At 34.4% G+C, this 21,268-nt stretch overlaps 1 protein-coding gene across 4 annotated transcripts in view; it reads right to left on the bottom strand.

Annotated features, from left to right (window-relative positions):
* The window catches only part of Fas2 (neural cell adhesion molecule fasciclin 2), an 80,027-nt gene continuing 58,759 nt past the window's right edge, over nucleotides 1–21,268 (bottom strand). The window contains exons 2-10 of one of the 4 annotated variants that reach the window (XM_088043552.1): nucleotides 15,021–15,211; nucleotides 13,911–14,040; nucleotides 13,599–13,858; nucleotides 10,453–11,524; nucleotides 7,766–8,061; nucleotides 7,531–7,714; nucleotides 5,506–5,704; nucleotides 3,257–3,364; nucleotides 1–704 (exon numbers count right to left, since the gene is read on the bottom strand). In XM_088043552.1, the coding sequence (XP_087899678.1) occupies nucleotides 575–704; nucleotides 3,257–3,364; nucleotides 5,506–5,704; nucleotides 7,531–7,714; nucleotides 7,766–8,061; nucleotides 10,453–11,524; nucleotides 13,599–13,858; nucleotides 13,911–14,040; nucleotides 15,021–15,211 (2,570 nt within the window). In that variant the 3' untranslated portion in view covers nucleotides 1–574. Of the gene's footprint in view, nucleotides 705–3,256; nucleotides 3,365–5,505; nucleotides 5,705–6,368; nucleotides 7,327–7,530; nucleotides 7,715–7,765; nucleotides 8,062–10,452; nucleotides 11,525–13,598; nucleotides 13,859–13,910; nucleotides 14,041–15,020; nucleotides 15,212–21,268 lie in introns of those variants that run through there. The other 3 variants (XM_088043553.1, XM_088043554.1, XM_088043555.1) reach the window with 3 other exon arrangements.

Below are 21,268 nucleotides of genomic sequence, written 5' to 3'. Positions count from 1 at the left end.
TTTGGTACTTTATTATACAACTAGAGAAACAAAGATGATCGGGGTGTTATAACAATAAAATAACTAGAAGAGTAATATTCCCGGACAAAAAATCACGATTGGAATATAAGGATACAATAACATTCAGTCAAGTTTTAAGTACTGCACTAGTGATCAAACTAAAATGCCTTCCCTAAACATCACTAGATCTAGCTTAAATATAACTATACAAAATAAAACATTTATACAATATCATGTCCCCACAGTGGACATCAGTACACACAACACTTAGAAAAAGCTCGGATGCTAACAGTGCCGCAACTCCCAACCCTGAAACTGACATTGCACTTTGTCAAGACGTCGAGACTTGCGCCACTATTACTCAACACCCTGTTCATGTCAGTCTACACAATTGCACGACCAACTTGATTGATTGATAATACTGTATGATCATAGCTGGCTAGATAGTGTAATTAAGCTATTTATTATATTTGGCACGCGTTTTCATTGAAAAATATATTACGTTGAAACAAAGTTGCACTATTGTCCTATCAACTGTCATGGAATGAGTGAACACAGATCTAAAACTGTGGAACTAAACAGCTGAGTGTTTACCTATGATTTCACCGGATTTTGAGTAGACATGTTTACCGTCGAATTCTACTGACATATTTCTCTCACCGTTCATTTGGTTGTCTGATTTCAGCGGCTCACGTTCGTCCTCCCTGTGAAACAAAACACATTTAATATTTCCGTGTGGTGAAAAACAGAATCATGCTTTTCCGTTAGCGAGGAAGCTGAGACAAAATTATTTATGGACGTGCAAGATACACATTTTCGATTGGTAAATATTTGCAGGGTACTAACTTTGCTTTGGGTCAGGTACGTTTTGAATATACAATAGTTTGTTTAAGGGTTGCAGGCTAAACCCTTTTCGTATTCAATGCACGCAACATTAATAAAACTCTGCAACAATAGCTACTAAAGTAGCTCATAAACAAAGCAGCTAATGCAAATTAAATTAGATAAAGCTAAATATTTAGAAATTGCGTTCCAAAGCGAATGCTTGTAATAAACACATGTTACCATCGTAGTTCCATTAACAAAACAACAAAAAAACAAAAATCGATTACGAGGTCTACCTATTTACATCCGAGGCAAAAGAACAATTTCTTGTCGTTTATTCACTCAGTTTTTAATCAGTTTGTTTACATACCTGAGGGCTCCGAGCTTTCGCTTTGTACAAAATTAAATTAAAATCCCGATAAACCAGTACACGGGCAGTATTGATACCATCAGATTTCGTCAGCAGTCGGTTTTATAGTTTTTATAATTTTATTATTCATCAAGTTATTCCTCGCTTAATTAAAAATTCTCCGCGATGAACGATTTTAATTCAATTTTAAGATACGCTAAAACTATAAAAACAAACTTTAAGCTTCGGAAAAGATTAAAGCGATGCAGTCTCAGTTTTCCGTTTCGCGGTTTCAGCTTAGTGATTTGTCAAAGTTGTATTTTGTGGCTTACTACAGCTCGGTACCAACTGTTCATGAATAAGCACAAGTTTATTTGGGATGTTTGAAACAATGATTTCGCATTGCAACGCATTTTTACATTCAGTTTAATAGATTCGGCACGTTTTAATACAGGAAAAATCCATTAACTTTTTACATGTTGACATAAAATGCGTGATCATTTACATGTGCGAAAAACTCATGCAATATTAAACATGTGCTTTTGTATTTACGGTATTCAAATAGATACAATTGTAGGTATTTTATTTATTTATTTCAATTCCAAAGAACACGTGTAACAATGTGACAACATAAATTTAAAAAAAAATGAGTACCTAGTGAAAAATGGTGGATGCGCCGGGCATTTTTTTTTTTTTTTGTTAGTGCAATTCATTTAGTTTAAACTCTCTTCTGCATTTTACAAAATTATTTCAATTATTGCGAGTATTGAAATTCAGTTTCAATAGCTTCAGTAATAAAAAATGAAGCTAAATATTTAATTTTTTTAATGATTTCAAATGAAATGCATATTTGAGCAGCGTAAAAATAGGTAAATCAGGAATTTAATGATAAAGTATCAATTGCCATTGTTTTTCAAGTTTTAATAAATAGTAAAAATTAAAATTAAAAAAACGCGGGTTTTGTTATTATTGAGTTAAATTCTAAATTTCTAAATATGAAACTCGAAAAACAGATGAAAAAGCTTTAATTGAATCCCAACAACTGTGCGATAACTATGCGCAACAAGTATATTTTTTGCAACCAGTTTATAAAAAATTGCCGACTCCTATGTGCGTGTTTTAATAAAAAATTCATTTATGTAGATTGTATTTCCATATAAATGTGATTTTGGTGGCAAAACTGCCTAGAAATAATCGTGGATATAATACAAAATTGTTGAACTATCACAACAGCTCTAAAAATGGGTTCATTTTCCATGTGCATCAATAGAGAAGTTAATACAAATGATACCTGTATAATTTCCACTGCTCGTATTCCCAGAACACCATTAAAATAAAATTATGATTTATAATTCATGTCACTAGTTTGTTAGTTCAGCATTTATGAAAGTTGGAGCTTGAGAAAAACTTAACAATCTAACTTTTTCAAGCTTTAACATGAAGTAATAACGGATAATCCTTTCAAAGAACCGATTAACACGAACTCTCACTCCTTGTATTCATATCAAGATTTTCCCTCTTTGGAGTTAAGCCACTCAAATATCGCCTTAAAATTTGATCTTTCCATGGCAACTCCTCCAATTTACACAAAAAGAAATACTCAATTTAATTAAACTGGGAGGATCAGCTTAAATTTCAATTAAACAGTCGAGCAGATCGATTTTTATTTATAGACGCCGCTACCAAATATTGTCGGCACTGTTTCCGTAATCTTATATTTTGTTCCGGATCGAAGTCGTAAGTTACACAAGCTGGTTAAACGCAACAACTTCCCAAGTTCAGAATTCGATTCGCTGCTGATTATTTAATGCTACAGTAACAATTAGAGTTCTCCATGCCGAACGGCATTGTATTTGGTGGCGCCCAATACAACCCTTAATGTCCATTACTGTTCAATTTTCATTGTTGACAGCTTGTGTTGTTACCAACAGTATTGTCTTAACACAAATACGCACTTTCAGTAGTGTTTACCAACTCCACTATAAACAAGTCGGTCAACTAGCAACATGCTTTTGCATAAAATAACAACAAAGTGCAATTTCGCATGCAAAATATCATGCATACGACCATCGGAGTTCTTACATTGGTGATGGTGCCAATTTTACAGGTAGGGGCAGGTTGAGACTGTTGGGATGCGCCGGGGCAGCTTTGTAACTGCAATAAGGCAGCGGAAATCGCCAACTGTATAGACTAAAATTTCCAAGGAGTATGTAGAATGTGTGAGGAGATGCGATAAACGCCACAAAAGCATGTGTTATTGCGTGGTTGGAAATATGTACATCGGCTCTAAACTAGAGCGTTATTGAAAAGACTGCAAAAAATTCACTGGTAGAAAACACAGTTACGTTGCAACAAAAAATATTGCGTTATCACGTTATCAGTGAGATGTTGTAATTTAATTAGTATCCAAAGATATGCGGTAGTGTTCATTTTATCAGAATCCTAAACTATTTCATTTCGAAAATCATGATGTGCTCGCTGACTTTTTTGTGCTGTGCACGAAGAAAATTGTGTTCTCTCTATAGTGCAGTGGTAGAAAATCTAAGAATAAACCAAAAACGAGAACTATAATTCCACTCTATATAAATCGGTAAGTACCAGTTTACACTGCTGGATTTCTAATTCGAAAATAAAATTTGTTGCAAATTACCAGCTCTATCACCAATCAAATTTTTGCAGTCACTTTAATAACACTCGGTATATATTCATAGACGGGGTGAAAAATTCAGGGGCAAAGTGAATTTTCCACCAGTGTAAAATTCACCGAAAGACAATTCGCCGGATAAGTTCTATTTAGAAAAATGAAAAAAATGCTATACATTTTTTACCACAAATTTTATTATTTACTTATTTTATATATCTGTAGTTTTTTTTTAAACACAGTCGACTCTCGATAATTCGAACTAAATGCTCGGTCCCTTGGATAATTTGAACAAAACCTGAGAATTTACTACTCGTTAAAAGGACTTTTTCTTGGAGACAAGAACAAAGATTGATGACCTAAATGTTCGATGAAAATTCGAATAGACTTTTTAACAGCTTTCAAATTCGATTTTTTTTAAGAAGTAGTAAAAGATTCTTGTATTTGAACGATTTGACAAATTGTTTTAATGATTGTCCTATGCTTAATTTGAATTTTATTTTTCTCCTTAATCCAAACTTCTTTAAAAATAAATGATTTCAAACGAAAACTCGTTCATAACTAAATCAAACTACTCGGTAATTGGAACTCGTTGCCCCGTCTTACCGAGAGTTGACTCTATTAGAATTTTGATATTAGCACATGGATCTTTAAAACTTTTATTTCTGCAAATTTTGAATCTTCTACTACATTTTCTAGATTCCACGAGATGTAGATAAAGAAAAAAAATCTTTACAGATCACAGATTTTAAATTTCAAATTCTCTAGACTCGTAAAACGCTCTAAATTGACTTTTTATATTTTTTAATTTTCTGGATTCTTTGAATTTTTGGATACTTCTACTTTTGGATGTCTTTTAGATTCAACGCACTCATTTCTTGTAGTCTCTCTCTTTGTCTGTCTATAACTCTGCAGGTTCGTAATCTTGAGAATTTTTCGGCTTTGAATTCGATGCATTTTTGAAGTTAAATTTTATTCGTTTGATTTTTTACAATATAAATTTTCTGCATATGGAGATTCCTTTAGAATCTTTTACATATTTTCAATTATTTAGACCTTCTGGACCTCTAGACTTTGACTATTTATTGTCTGAAGAAACTTGAAACTACAAATCTATTAAATTTTTTTAATAAATATTTAATTCTTTTAAATTTCTGCATTTTTCTTACGCTTATTACAATTCAGCTTCTATAAACTGTTAGGATTTCCTATTTTTCCTTGAACTCTTTTCCTGTTTTTTTGTATTCTCCGAAATCTTTAGATCACTGCCTTCTTTAACATCTTCTGACTTATTTATTTTCTTGATTCTTTCAAATTTTCTTATTTGCTCACCCACTACATTATTTAGATTGTTTCTGTCTTGAACCCTTTGAATCTTTGTACCTTGGACAGGATCTTTCTAGATTTTCGATTTCTTCACGACTTTTTAGTTTTTTAATGCTTTAGAATTGCTTGCAAATTTTCTACTCTTTTCATTTTTTTTTTTGATAAATTTTTGACACGACCGGCTTTAGATTCGATTTTCCTACCTTCTTTTTCCACACTGATTTCTGTGAAATATTTATAACAATCTAATATGCGAAATTAAAAAATATTAAAATAGTTTTGTATGCGTTTTATTCGCTTTTTACTTGGCGAGGAATTGGCTTTTTTTCGGTGAATTTGCGCCACCGGGAGTAAAACAACATACCTGCTGAGTTTGGGGTCCTCTTCGTGTTGCTTCGCTTTCTTCCTGTCGCAAAGAAAGGCCAAAATCCCTGCTCTGTTGACACAGAAGCAAATCAGATCCACAAAAATGAGGATTAAAATGACAGCAACCACCACAAATCCAATAATAGCAAAGTTGGTGACTGATGGCGCTTCCTGATACGGAACCGTGGGATCGAGACCTATCGACAAAATAAAATCACCACAAATCCACATACTTTATCTTAAGAAAGAATTTAGTTTGTTAGTTTCTTTGTGAAAGTGTTAAAAATGTGAGTGAGCTCAAATCGAGCATTCTCATCACATTTTTAAGAAAGCGCAGCTTGTGGATGTGTCAACGTTCCCGATGTCTCTATTCTATTCTAAGAACAGCCCATGCCGGTTCTAACAAAAAAACAGCGTGTAAATTATTAAACTCTGAAACAATGAAAAGTTGGAAATAATACTAAGAATAAATAAAAATGGGGGTCACGAATAATCCGTTTTTATTGTGTGCACATTCACAAATTCGAGGATTTGTGAATATTTCGTGTGGTTAGTATATTACACCCAAAAAAACCCAACAGCATGCGAAGCGAACGATTTAAAAAAGCGGGTTGGATCTAAACACCCAAGTCGACAAAAACAGAATGAAAATGTAATTAATTTATTGCGGTTACATTCATTCTGTCTTCAGCTTGGATCGGCTAAGATAACAAGAAGCTACGTACATTTCCGTCAAGTCGGTTTTGTCCCTTGTCGTTTAAACACAGTGAAAAGCAAGAATTCACTTAAAAGCCACTTTCAATATCACTTCACAAAAGCACAACTTAAAAAAACATACAACTAATGAATTTAACTCAAAAACATGGTTCAGACGATTTATTTATGATATAAATTGACATTTCTTGGGTAAATTAAACTATTACAATGAGATTGTTTAGATTTTTCGATGATGACTTAAAGTTATTGTCCAATCATGTAAAAAAGATGACAAACAAACCTATGGGAACTACAACATAACCCTTGAAAAAGTTTTCAGATCGGAAGATTCTAAAAACTTTTTTAAGTACAAAACAACACATGCATACGTGCAGTTAACTTAACCTGGCACGAATACACGAAAGAGGTCTTGTAGTGACAGAGCTATCTCGCTTAGTCAGTCTTCTCTAATTTAGATAATAAAACCTTTAAATATCAACAATACTACAAATACCTCTTTGCGAAGTCCTCGGTATTCGTATAATTAATTAGAATTTGAAACAATGTTGTAAAATTTTCGTACTACCTAACAATAGGTAGTACGGGATGGTTAACAACTGAGTAACAATCTTAACGCTTACGACATGCTGGTCATCGAATCACGCAACATTCACACTGAACTACATGCAAAGAAACGGTAAATCTACGTGTTAGTAGTGAGAAACTAAGGAAGCTCAATAAAAACGGATATGACATTCAAAGCTGCACCTTAAAGAATTATTTAAAAAAAACTAAAGCACTTTGTGCCATGCTCGTATATACAAACTCAACGATAACAACGCGATGGAATGTGTGACAAAACATGCCAAGAAGCTTTAAACTCTAATTTGTACAAATGAAAACAGAAATTTCAAGCTACGATGCGTGATTATACCATATTTACATATTAATTTATCGAATGGGAACACATTAAATTTAATAAACCCCTGTAGTGACAGTTTGTAGGACTTCCCCGTTTAGCACCGACCCGTATAAAACGCACAAAACACTACGATTATAGTCATTGAAGCCTGTAGAGGGATATAGAAAGATGCACTTGAAGTCGAGCTCCCATAAAAAACACCTGGAGGGAGGGCATTGTTAAAAAAGAGATCAAACACACACACAACAAAATAATCAAAATCAATAAACGATCACTATTATTTTCATTATTTTGTCAACGCACTCAAAACAAAATTGACCAAAACTAAAACTGGAATCAATCTACTGGTAAAACAAACGGCTCCGGTATTGTACGTGTCATAACTATAGTATTCCCGATGCTCACCTCTGGCTGTTTTCACTCTGATTTGTGCTGGTGAACTTGAACCGATCGTGTTATGTGCACGCAATTCAATTTTGTAAATTGTGTCAGGCTTGAGCGAATTCAGTTCATAACTCGTGTACTGCACGGACTGTCTAATTTCTTCGCTACAGTCACTATCACGCCATTCGCCATTAATCTTTTGAATCTGTAAACACACAGTTTTGGACGCCAAACAAACACATTACTACCAACTTACCACACAGTATCTGATTAAGTAACCATCGATCGGGTCTCCGTTATCGTTAGGGACCTGCCACCTTAATTCGAAGTGATCTGCGTACGGGCTAACAGCAATCAAATCCTGTCTGTTACTGCTATTATCTTGTATACTATGATTTGGTACGTAGATTTTCGGTTCGGCGGGCTCTGATCTTCGAGGCATCGTTATCGTGGGCCCATTAGTCCATGGACCAAAACCGACGTCGTTAGTCGCCATAAATTGAAAGTGATAAGTCCGTTCCGGGATGAGATTTTCCAGAATGTACGGTGCATCTACCGGAAAAAATCGATCATACTGCAGGTTTTCAAATTAAAGAATGATGAATGAGTGATTATGAAACAGACAGGTGTTGTTTTGTGTGAACTCTATTTAGAGCAGAGTTGAAATATTTATTTGCATTGTAATTGTGGTATAAAAATATTCAATTGATATTCATCATTCAAATTGTTTTTATGGAAATGGAAAGAGTGACTGGATAATTCCATTCAAACGTCTGATATTTCCACAATTAATTAAAGTAAATAAATGGAAATGATCGACAGTTACAAATTTCAATTCCGACTCGACGGCGAATAAATAACCCGAGCGCAACAACAAGTGCTTGGAACAATTCATAAATTCAAAAAAGATCTTTATTATTGATATGTGATATTTTAATGTAAAAATATAATCTATCAAATCCATCTAATCTCGTTCTAATGTTTCCTAATAGTTTTACCGTCCGTCGCTTCGAAACTACGATCAATGTATTGGTGGATGCGCCTGGTCAATTTTTTAAAAGGAAATTGTTCAGAATGTTTTGATTTCTCTCTTTTAAAGGGTTTTCTGATATTGAATTGTTTACACTTTTACAAATCGAAGAAGAAAAGTTTTAAGAATTTAGAGAAAAGCGAAATAACAAAGAATCTACTCGAATGTTATGTGCAAGAGTTTCACAAGATTATTACGATTTCTAAAATTTGATTTTCGGTTCTTTTGAGCTTTAATACTTCGAGTTCTCTTTTTTTATTTTATATTTTTTATGTTCTTTAATTTTTTTTTTTTTGATTTGACACTTATGAATATACGATAAGAGATTCTACATTTTTACGTAAAAGATTTGTATTCCAGATTTTTATATTTAAATACAGGGTGTCCGGAAAGTGACGCACCACCTTGAAAGGGGGTAATTGGGTGGTCCCCCAGAGTACCAAAAAAATTCCAGACTCTCTGTTTTCGCAGGAGGAGCAAAAGAAAATTAGGAAAATGGCAACATTGCAGAACTGTACCCCCCTATAATTTAAATTTTCAGTATTCAAAGCCGTAGTAACGTTGCTGTTGTATTGTTGGCGTTAGTCAGGTCGGCTCATGAACAAGTAATGTAACTATGATTTCACGTGAACGATGCCACACTGATCGAGATGGTTGATACAAAAATTTTATTAACAGTTTTCAGGCATTTCTTACAAGATTTTTCCGATTTTTTTGCACCATGCTTTTGCGCTAAATGTCTTTTAGGTAACAAATTTATTTGGACGTAAAATTATTGCACAGAAATCGTTAATTTTCGCATCAAACTTTGCTTCTTCAACCCATCATATCTCGAAAAATTGAAGACATGGATTTTTTTTTAACATTTTTCCGGTGATCTATGGCATTGTCCGATGATACAGTTTGACGGTGGTGAGCTACTTTCCGGACACCTGTATTGACTTAAATTAAAATTCAAGAAAATTTGATACCTTTCCTTTATCGGACTGACTACTCGCTTTCATTTTATTCGCTTTGACTACTATTTACACTTATTTTTTTTATACAACTTTCCATATCCTTAGACTTTTATGGATCCTTTAAACTTCTTGCACATACGCTTAGAATTACACCAAAACTTTAAGTTGTCGTAAAAGTAAAAATTCCAATTTCAAACTGAGAAAATGTTAAAAAATTTATGCAGAAATCATTGAAGATATAAATCAAAACGCTTTTACGCTTTTTAAATCAAAACGATATACCATGTGTTAATTTTTTTTATCGAAGTTTAACAGTAATCATAGTAGAGATAAGGCCGAATTGTTGAAATTTGAATTATTTTGAGTTTCAAAGATGAAACTGAATTGACGCGTAAAACGCTCGAGAATTTTGCCAGAAAAAGAGTGACGCGCCTATAGTGGTAGCTTTTATATGATTTTTACCTAAATTGGGTGGACGCAAATCCTTTTGAATACTACTTTTATTTGTTTTAACTTTTCATATTCTTCAGAATCCTTGTAGGAAAAAGCGCGAAAATTGGTGGATGCGCTGGGTTTTTATAACAGCAGAATTCGAACTTTCAGGCGTTTGATTCCTTTTTGGATAGAAATTTGACTTTACGATAAAAAATTTCCTGACTCAGGACGACAACTTTCAGTTTACTTTTTTAGACTATTTTAGTAATGAGTCTAAAATGGCTGGAATCTCATTACAGAATTTCAATTTTCAAGTTTCTCGAACAATGTTCATAAAGTGCGAGACTAGACGAATACACACCAAACTTCCATGTTGATTTCTATGAAAACAACAAAAATCAAACAGCGCGTTACTTTCTACTTTAATTATGAAACTCGTGCCGACTCTGCTCATATTTGAGTTGCAACTCCGCCTGCATGTCCCATAATTCAAAAATATCAAAACTCGCTTTTACTTACGGAAACTCCAGGTGTGGTTCCTTGCGAAATCCCACGACACCTCCTCCTCTCTCCTATACCTTACCGTAAACGCTCTAATCGGTAAAGTATCAAAGTACCTCGGAGGTTCAATAGTCCATTTGATCGTAGTGGCCGTGATGCTTTGCGACTTGACTTGTGGTATATTCTCCGGCTTTTTCGCTTCTCTTAACTCAAGCCAAATCGATTGGGTCCCAAGCTTATTAGTGGCAACACATTCATACTTCCCGTAGAACCTGAGATCGTTCCATGGTTTTACAATCAGATGAGAAATGGGGCCGTTCCCTTCCTGTTTAAAGACCTGCTGATCCGGACTAATAATAATGCCGTTGTGTTTCCAAACAATGGTTGCGTTCGGTATCGCTTCCGGAATGCACGTCAAATTTCCTGGGTGATTGAGCCATCCCCACGCGATGCGATGCAACTCTTTCGTCCTCTCAAACGTCGGTGGAAATTCAACGGCGATATGTCCATTTTTGTACCCAATTCCAGCTTTATTCTCGGCAATACACTGATACAACCCGTCGTCGCTCCTATTCAGTCTGTTAATGATTAAAGTGCCGAACACTTCGGCCTTCTGTTCGAAAAACTGCTCCTCAAGAATTATACGATGATCTTTCTGTTGGCCGACATGGAACGGCTCTTTGTTGCTTAATTTTCGGAAAACGACTTTTGGTAATGGTCTCCCACGGACTTTACAAATGAGTTTCGTCTCGGAATTAATGGGCGAAGTAACGTTAAGAAGCTCGAATATTTTCGGTTTCACCATGACGTTGATTTTAACGGTGCTCTCCACACTTCCGGCTGGATTTTCGGCGATGCATTTATAGATATCGTCATCGTAGAATTCCGCTTTGTTGATAACGAGATTCCCTGTGTTTTGCTTCACGTCGAAGCGGTCAGTCTTTGACAAATCTTGCCTAGAGCTTTGTTTAATCCATTTGTAAGACGGAGGCGGTTTTCCTGTTGCGTTACACTTCACCCATCCTGGTTCGCCTTCGATTACTGAGATTGGTTCCATTGGAGTTATTTGGGGGGGAATTATAACTTCCACCTATAATCATAAAATGTACAATTGTACGAATGTCAGAGAAGAGAACTGTGAAAGCTTTTAAGAGCATCAACATTGCAAAGGAGTTATCGGATTATTTTTTAATTAAATTAAATTCGTCATAACTTTGGTGACATGGTTAACGCAGGCATTTACAATTATGTTTCAGCCTGGAACAGTGTTGTGCTCCACTAATTGAAATGAAACTTGTTGAACAACAAGGCTGAAATAATAGAGTAAAATGTGAGGCATATTTTCGATATCGTTAGGATGGGAATGTCAAGGAATTAATTGAAGCGAAAATTGTATAAAATCACAATGACTGTGACATGTAGCACCTTATTCCAACTATAGATTACCAAATTATAACCCTTCGAAGTGAAAAAATGGAAAATTTGAAGATTTTTTTTGTAGTTTGAAAGCCAAACCTTCAATTTTAGGGTTTAACGCCCAATTTAAAAATAAAAGATCACTCTCTAGGTGTGACTATGTTCAAACTATTCCAATTATAGTTACAAAACTATATATTACAAAATTAACAGTCTTTCGAATTTAATATTGGCGAATTTCGAGTGAAAAAAAGACAATTTTCAACTTGTTTTTTTTTGTATTTTCAAACCTAAATGTTGACTTTTTGGGAATGAAGGCTCATATTTAAGGTAAACTATCACTCTCGATATTTGGCAATTTTCAAAGTATTCCTACTGTAGATTACGAAATTTCAGTCTTTCAAATCTAATATTGGCAAATTTCGAATGAAAAAATGACAATTTGCATTTTTTTCCGTATTTTCGAAGCCAAGCATTCAATTTTACAGGATGAAGGTTCATTTTAAAGCTAAAAGATCACTCTCTGGATGTGGCAATTTTCAAACTTATCCAGCTGTAGTGTACGAAATTATACCGATTCGAATTAAATATTGTCGAATTTTGAGTGAAAAAATGGCGAATTTGCAGATTTTTATTTGTATTTTCAAAGATCAACGTTCTATTTTAAGAAATGAAAGCTTATTTTAAAGCTAAAATATCACTTTCTATATGTGTCAATTTTCGAATGATTCCAACTATACATTACGAAATCACAGCCTTTCGAATTTAATATTGGCGGATTTCGCCCGAAAAAAATACGATTTTGCAGATTTTTGTTAGTATTTTTAAACCCAAAGTTCAATTTTAATGAATAAAAGCTCATTTTAAAGCTAAAATATCACTTTCTATATGTGGCAATCTTCAAATGATTCCAACTAAACATTATGAAATTACAGGCTTTCGAATTTAATATTGGCGGATTTCGAGTGAAAAAATGACGATTTTGCAGATTTTTGTTAGTATTTTGAAAGCCAAACGTTTAGTTTTAGGGGATAAAGGCTCATTTTAAAGCTAAATTACCACTCTCTATATTTGGCACTTTTCAAAGTATCCCAACTATAGATTACGAAATTACAGTCTTTCGAAATTAATATTGGCGAATTTCGAGCGAAAAAATGCCAATTTGCAAAAAAAAAATTTTGTATTTTTGAAACCAAACGTTCAATTTTAGGGGATGAAAACTCATTTTAAAGCTAAAAGATCATTCTTTCAATGTGCCAATTTTCAACCCATTCAAACTTTACTTTACGAAATTATAACCTTTCTAATTAAATATTGTCGAATTTTGAGTAAAATAATGATAAATTTGCCATTTTTTTTTAATTTTGAAAGCCAGACATAAGATGTTTATCAATTTTGAAAAAAAGAATATTAAGAACAACCCAAAGTTTACACCATTTGGTTGTTTAATTCATTATAATTATGTATTATTAATTATTATTATTATTATCTTATACAAGGTTCGGAGTGGCTTTGCTTTAGAGCATTTACTTAACCAATAACAACGTCGGGAAAATGGAATAACATGAAAGTCTAAATTAAGCCTAAATGTTGACCTGTATTGTCAGGACTAAATTGACTAAATCCCAGTCAAACCAAATTGGAGATCCGAAAAGCGAGATTCTAGAATAACTAATAGCTTACTAAATCGAACCAAATTAAGTAAGTAAAACAATTTATTACCCCAATTCGCCCGCCAGACAAAATACCTTTATATTCCTCATTTTGATCTGCCCGGTGTGCAGCACCACCGCCATGCATTTGTACACGCCATCATCGGCTTCCGTGACGTTTTTGATCAACAATCCATCATTCTGCACGACATATCTATCCCCAGATTGGATAGTCTTATCATCTTTGTTCCAATCAACGAAAGGTGTCGGATTGCCTTGGACTTTACATTTGACAGTATAATCTTTGCCCGCTCTGGGATACTGCGATTCCGGTGCGTCCACGAAACTTATATCAACTGGAATAAAAAGAACAAGTTTTCAACCACAAAAAACCCTCGCCGAACTCACCGAAAGTGTTGACAGTGACTGTGGATTTCAATTCTTCGCTGGCGTAATTAGCGGTGCAAGTGTAATTCCCGGCATGATTTTCCGTCAATTTCTGGAAGACCAGGACTAGTCCGGGTTCGTTAGTTAGAGTCTGAAATGAAAGTTTACATTAGTAATGTGATTCGGATTAAAACAGGCTCACTCCAGTTGACAGGAAGGAAATTGAAAAATGAATCCGCACGAAATTCATAGATTCCGGACTGATTTCCAATTTTAAATTTCTTTCCGGGTCGCTTTCGTAGTAAATCATTAATTTCCCGTTTTTAATCTTTTTATTGTATCGGACGCGTAGTTTTTGTTGACAAACTTTTCACTTATTTCGAAGCGAACTTCCGGAAGGAGTCATCATTCAGTTGAGTTTTTTTATTGATTTAGCTCTGAAAAGTATGTTTCTTTGGGGAATAGGCGCCGCTCACGAAATTCCCCCGCAATTTGAAAGAAATAGACGTGGAAAAAACGACTTCTCTTTGAAAGCGCGTCTCACCTGAGTCATAAAAACTAGATGGAATAGTTTCCAAACTAGAAACCGTGAAAATGGCACAAAAATACCTCTAATTTGGCTGCTTGAATGAAACTAGAACCTCCGTGAAGTTAGGAAGAGTATGCAATCAGACAAACGTTAAATGAAACTTCAAGGAGTCAGCGAGTTTGCTTTGGTATGAAATATTTAATTGTTATGATTTTATTTAATTTCTTCCTGGGGAGTGTCTTTAATAGAGAAAATGTTGAAACTTCTGGAGCGTGTAGTTAAAACAACACAGATTATCATAAAATTATCATCTTTGGGAATTTAAAAAGTATAAAGAGTGGAAGTTATTCCAATTGGAGCCACGAAGAGCATAAACATGAAAAATAAAGATGACACTAATTTCTTCCAGCGCAAGTTATTCCTCCTGAAGGAGTGAAACCAGGCGACGACAAGGCTTAATGAATTTAAATTTAAGATTAGATGCTTCTTTCAGTGGTGTGTTATTAAAATATTCAGGCTGAAATTAATTTAAGCCTTCCAACACGCGCTCATTGAATCGTGTGAAAATTCCGGCCTAAAAAAAGCTTACATGTAATTTTTACCTGTATATAAAGCGGGTTGCTCCCTCTGTTTTCTATCCTTCTACCTTTGGAATCTCTCCATTCCAATTGGGAGATGAGGTCGGGCTCTTGGACGTTCGGTTTACAAGTTAACGCCAGACTGGCTCCAATTTGTTTGGAAACGATTCCCGTGTTTGGCTGGATATCCAGTGTTGGTTGTAATTCGGCATACACTGAAAGCAATTAATATGGAATAAATGAACCAATCGGAAAAAGAGCAAAATATCAGTCAACCGTTATGGAGTGGAAATCAATTTATTAAACCGATCTCATGAAATTACCGGCTAATAAAATGATCGAATCTATTTTATATTGTAACGGGTCATAAACGCTCAAAGTGCACATGAGCATTAGGGGCAATTGCACACGGAACCCTGTGGAACGACATTTACACGTTTGTGGAAATATTGGAATGACTATGTGGTGAAAAAAATGTATTGGGGCTATTGACCCAGAAATAAAGAAATTGAATCTCTGAATATCCGATAAAACATGTGTCTGAAGCTGAGCATCCTGATTAAGACATAAATTTATGAACGCTACAATAACTTAATTAGAGAAGCAGTAAAAATATTGGTGGAGAGCTCGTGGGTCGCTACCCCTACACACTTAAGTAAGTGTTAAAACAATTTATCTTAATTTACTTTAATAGGAATGATGTCATTGATTAATTTGTTATGTAGCTCAACTTTTTAAAATAATGTTAGACAGGTAATTTAGTAAAATCATTAATTACGCTAATAGTCAAATAATAATTTATCAACAAACTTAACAATATTTAACAGGAGCCCCAGCTTAATGGGGGTCGCCGTGGGGAAGCTGAAGCGGCACTAAGTAATACGTATAATGGGCCATAAACAACAATTACCTCGAGATACATGGAACCCCGCAGCACTTTATGCAGTGCTCGCTGAAAGTTGGTTGAAACACAAGGGGAACACATATGCATCCAAAAATTACGATTCCAACGAGACAATTCTTAACTTGAATCACGAGAGAGGGTACAAAAATTAAGTTTTAAGATAATCTCGCTTTGGTTATTAAGTTTACAGCTCCCAAATTAACTAATTCGCCCAACATGAGATGTAATAAAATGAACGTGGAAGACATTAGCACTAGCATGCTTTCACAAGTAATTCGCTCCAATTAATGGTGGCATTCGAAAGCGACGAATGGAGGAAAAGCGTGGATTTGTATCTTCATATTATGTGGATCACAAGATCTTGCAATTAGATAGATGGTCATATTGAAGCTCAAAGCCACAATTAAGGGGACGATCAAACAAAATTTCACAAAGATAGCGATATAAAGAAATGCAAAATGATGAGGCTCTCAGATCTGACCCACTTACTTCGAACTATTGTTTGAAGATAAAATGTTTTCATTGTGGAAACCGTATCAGTTTTCTTTGATGGCGCTGATTCGATTGAAACATTTCAGTGTAATTAAGTGATTCTAAATATCGCTGAAGTAGTATATACGCTTAGTTTTTTAATTTCAGAACTATGGAAATTCCTGTTTGATTAAAAGTTCCTGATATAAGAATGCAGTTTCATAAAAATGCAAAAGCGACGGCAATTAATCTGTCCAGCTTTTATTCAAAAAAGAACTATCTAAAAGCAGGAGTTTCAAAAAATTATACATTGAAATTTATTATTGATCCGCCTAACAAACAAGCTTCTTTTGTCTCCTAAATAATATTATAACAACGACCAGAGCTCGTTTAAAGTTAAAAGAGCTTTAAATTTAATTAGAAGATCGTCCTTAAAAATACTGACAATTTGAGAGTACTTGAGTTGATTCTCAAGTAACGAGCAAATTTTTAAAAAATTGCAAATTGCATATTTGCATTTGCAAATTGCATATTTGCATTTTGTAAATATATTACAACGTATTTTTTTGAAAATTAACTGCTTAGAAAATTAAATGACTTAGAAAAATTTCATTGTTAGTATAGTTAGTAAAAACCATGCATTTTAACCGCACAAAAACTATGAAAATCATATAAAATGAAAAATTCAAAATAATTTAATCAAAATCAATTTTTTTTAATGTTGTTTATTGCTCTAAAACTGAATTTAGTACAGTTGATCGATAAGTTAAAAGTACTAAATCCTACAAATTTCACTGTTTTATTACGGTTAAAACTGGCAAAGTTACGCATTTTTATAGAAAGTGTTAGAAATTTTTAGTTCCTTTCAAAATAATAATTTCTAAAAAATCGGTTTCTTGCCCTAAAATTTTGGAATTTTCGAACGATTGCTAAACAACGCGAAAATTTTATTGTTTTGAGGTTAAAACTCGCAAAGTTACTGAATTTAATATAAGCGGTGGAAGCTTTTGGTTCGTCGCTCGTCCAAATAAAAATTTCTAAAAATTAAGTTCCTTGCTCTAAAATTTTGAAATTCAGCACGACTGCTAAACAAGTTAAGAGTAGTAAATTATCTAAAATGCACTGTTTTAGGGTAAAAACTGGCAAAGTTACCGAATTTTATAAGAATTGGTAAAAATTTCTAGTTCATTTCAAAATGAAAATTCCTAAAAATTAAGATTCTTGATCTAAATTTTTAGAATTTAAAACAGTTGGTAAACAAGACGAAAATAGCAAAATCTCCAAATTTTATTGTTTTAAGATTAAAACTCGCAAAGTTACCGAATTTAATATAAGAGGTGGAAGTTTTTGGTGCGTGTCGTCCAAATAATAATTTCTAAAAAATCAGTTTCTTGCTCTAAAATTTTTAAATTTAGTATATGTAGTTGATAAATAAGTCATAAATCCTCCAAAATTTACTGTTTTAGGGTAAAAACTGACAAGGTTACCGATTTTTTTAAAAAGTGGTGGAAATTTCTACTTCTTTTCAAAATAAAAATTCCTCAAAATTAGTATTCTTGATCTAAATTTTTGAAATTTAAAACAGTTGATAAACGAATCGAAAGTAGCAAAGACTCTAAATTATGTTGTGTTAAGATTGATACTCGCAAAGTTACAGAATTTAATATAAAGTGGTTGGAATACGTCGTCCAAATAAGAATTTCTAAAAATCCAGTTTATTGGTCTAATATTTAGAACAGTTGATAAACAAGCCGAGAGTTAACAAAACCTCCAAATTTTACTCTTTTAAAATTAAAACTTCTTGGTTGGTCGTCAAAATGAAACTTTGGTCACTAAACGTGAAAATTTCAAATTTGAGGTTGAGTTTGATGATTTACAAAATTTAATCCAATCATTGGTCGCTGTACAAATAAACCTGAACCTCTACAATCCTCATAGAAATTACACAAAAAGCACATTGTATTGATTCTAAAATTAGAAAATTTATATTTTAATCTATCGCAACACCACATTTAACTTTCCCAGTAAAAGCTTTATTCAGAAATGTCAATACGTTAAAGCTCAATATTTTCCAATTTATAACATGCATATAATTCCATGCTTTTAGCCGATCAAAATTTGAACTAACCATTTCGAGATATTCACAAGTGCAGTATGTTTTCAAAAATATTTTCGTTCAGTTCTAAATAGTTTCCGGACGTTAATCAAGAAAAGTTGTTGCTCCACACGACGTAAATAACGTATGGGACTATATTTTAGTAATGTCAAGAGTCCGCTTTTTTCATATTGTGTTGACGGAAGTACACAATGAATAATTGGATGCCGGCACGTTTCCGCTTTTATTACAGTAAATTCGCCACTTGGCCGAGTAAGAAATAGATTTTCCGTTAAACTTGAAACGATCCTAACTAACTCTACAAAAAGAAAGCTCGTGATTAATTATAGAAAACGTATTCCTGAACATTGTAAACGGAACGTGTTGGCCGTATATTCAGACCCAACGTGACAGCGACGTATTGCAAGGTAATTTTATAGTTATATTCACGTGAATCGCGTTATAAAGCAGCATCAAGTGTAGATAATTTATAGAAATACCAGTGTAATTTGGAGCATGCGACGCTATTTCAGTTGCCACGTTATAAAATTATATTCACGTACCTACACTCCTTTGATATGACTATTGCAACGCTGTGTTTGAATTTAAAATTGAAAACATGACATTTTCATTCCGTTTTATGGATCCCAGCTGTGGTTTTATTTTATTTACTCGATCAGCCTTCAGTCACAAAACGCACTTTTTCGGCGGTTATCGCGCCGTTTTTGCTTGGGTGGCATTTTTTCAGAACATTAAAACGCCCGCGGCCAAATTAAAAATATGTTGAACCACCCAAAATTGAGGAATTCAAACCGTTCTGCGATTCTCAATAACTGGAATTTCTGTTGGACGTAATATTTTCATTGCAACAAAAATGTGCAATTCCATTTACGCAAAATTGAATGTTTAAAGAACGTGAACAAATAATAAAAATAGCATCTGTGGTTGCACATTAATTTATTTTTCTGGAAGCTATGTTCTTTCAAACTAGACGTTTTGCCATTGTAATATGAATTTATTTGCAACAAAAGTGTAGTTTTATTAGCGGCGGGTAGTCAGAAGCACAGTTTTTGTTAATTACGTATATCCTCCTCGAGCGTCGTTTCTTCAGCTCTCCGTATCAGCGAGTATTAACAATGGTAACGACATCCTAATGCTCCATAACTTTTTGCTTGTCAGTGTTTTTTATCTGGAAAAATTCGACGTTGCAGTCAATAATTCCACGATGAAGCGGAGCAGTAAGTTTGCGGCTGCAGTTAGGGAGATAGAAACAATGAATACTAGGCCTTAGACCGTGATGTATTGGGGCTTTTTGTCATCCTAGCCCTGGACAAGTTAACAGACCATGAAATTGATGGTAGCGTCTGCAAAATTTATACATTCGGACAGATTTTGTCGGGGGTGGCCTGTTGGTAAATTACATCCAGCAGCAGGTATTTTTGTAGAACTGGGAAAAAACGTCGGTGGAAATTTATGATTACGAGCATTCTTCATTTCGCTTTGGGGATTATAAAATCGGCAATAAGAAGAAGCAAGTTGCATTTTTGATAGGAAAATGTCTTGAAATGTGATATATTATGAGGTTAATGGTGTTACGCATCATATACCATAAAATAAGGGAGGGAAGCTTTTTGTAAGTTGCAAGTTGCTTCCCAGTTGAGAACAATGCTGCATGCCTTGCATTCCCGCCGCAACTTTATGCTGACGCCTTTTAACGCTCTGTGCACATTTTTATGGGTGTCCATGAACGGAATCCCAAGCGAAATATTTCAAACGAACGAGATAATCGTTTTTTTGTAATTTTTCCACGACGAAAAACGCGATTTTCATAACACAGCTATTGGCAGGAAAAGCTCCCTTCTTAGTGTCGTAACTCGTTCAAGCTATAAAAAGCAAGAACGTGCACATTTTGTAAAATGCAGTTTAGTGCCGCCAATACTAAAATGCAGCGCCCTTCAGACATTATTCAACAGAGCCGCAATTAAAAATTGATCAGTAAGAAGAACACAAAAATTCCCCTTTCAGAGGAGACACACTCTATTTGACGTTCACGTTCATTTAGTCGGAGTGCGCAAAAACATTTCAGAGGAGACATCAGCGGCGTCCCCGCCGTAAACACTCTGAAAAACAAATTCTATTTCCTTTTCTGAATAGGTCGGACTATATCGTCCTCCAGTTCAGTTAAGAAAACGCGGTTAACATCTGCAATCGAAAGAAATTGTACTGTTTGTCTGGCTACACTTTTAATTAGACGGAGCTATCTCTCCTTTGATAGCTCGCTTCACTCCGGTATTCTCGTTATTACCTGATAACTGGACTAATTAAAATGCACTTTAATTTAAGTTGCAAGTTAATGAAACGTTCGTGAAAGATGCTCGTTTAAATCAAGCGCGCTGTGACAGCCTTGCGAAAATACAAGTCGGGAATCTTCCAAACAATCCCACAGGAGGAATCCAATCGAGTTCATTTACTTTGCATTAGTCCAGAGATTCCTGTTTGTCCAGCGGTTTTCAAGACGCTTTTCTCCCATATCGTAGCGTTCGCAAATCATTGGAATGTATTAGCTCTAAAGCCGCCTATCAATTATAAAGTTGTAGCAAGTCGAAACCGACAACAAGCTATCAATTCCTCCGTCGCAACGTCCAACTTTAGATGCATCTCATGGGATCCGATCACCGGTGATTTCGGAATTCGTAATTGAGAATCTCACCCTCAATATGTTCATCACAGCTTAGCAAAGAAATTGACAGGGGCCCCCACATCAAACGCCCCATAAATCAAATGCGGTTTTTATCGCCACCG

The sequence above is a fragment of the Gnatocerus cornutus genome, chromosome 8 (genome assembly GCF_029298725.1).
Source record: "Gnatocerus cornutus isolate USDA-ARS CGAHR chromosome 8, icGnaCorn1.1, whole genome shotgun sequence".
In the NCBI taxonomy this organism is placed as follows: Eukaryota; Metazoa; Arthropoda; class Insecta; order Coleoptera; family Tenebrionidae; genus Gnatocerus; species Gnatocerus cornutus.
The sequence above is the reverse complement of the archived record's forward strand: the minus strand, read 5'-3'. Positions and strand labels throughout refer to the sequence as shown.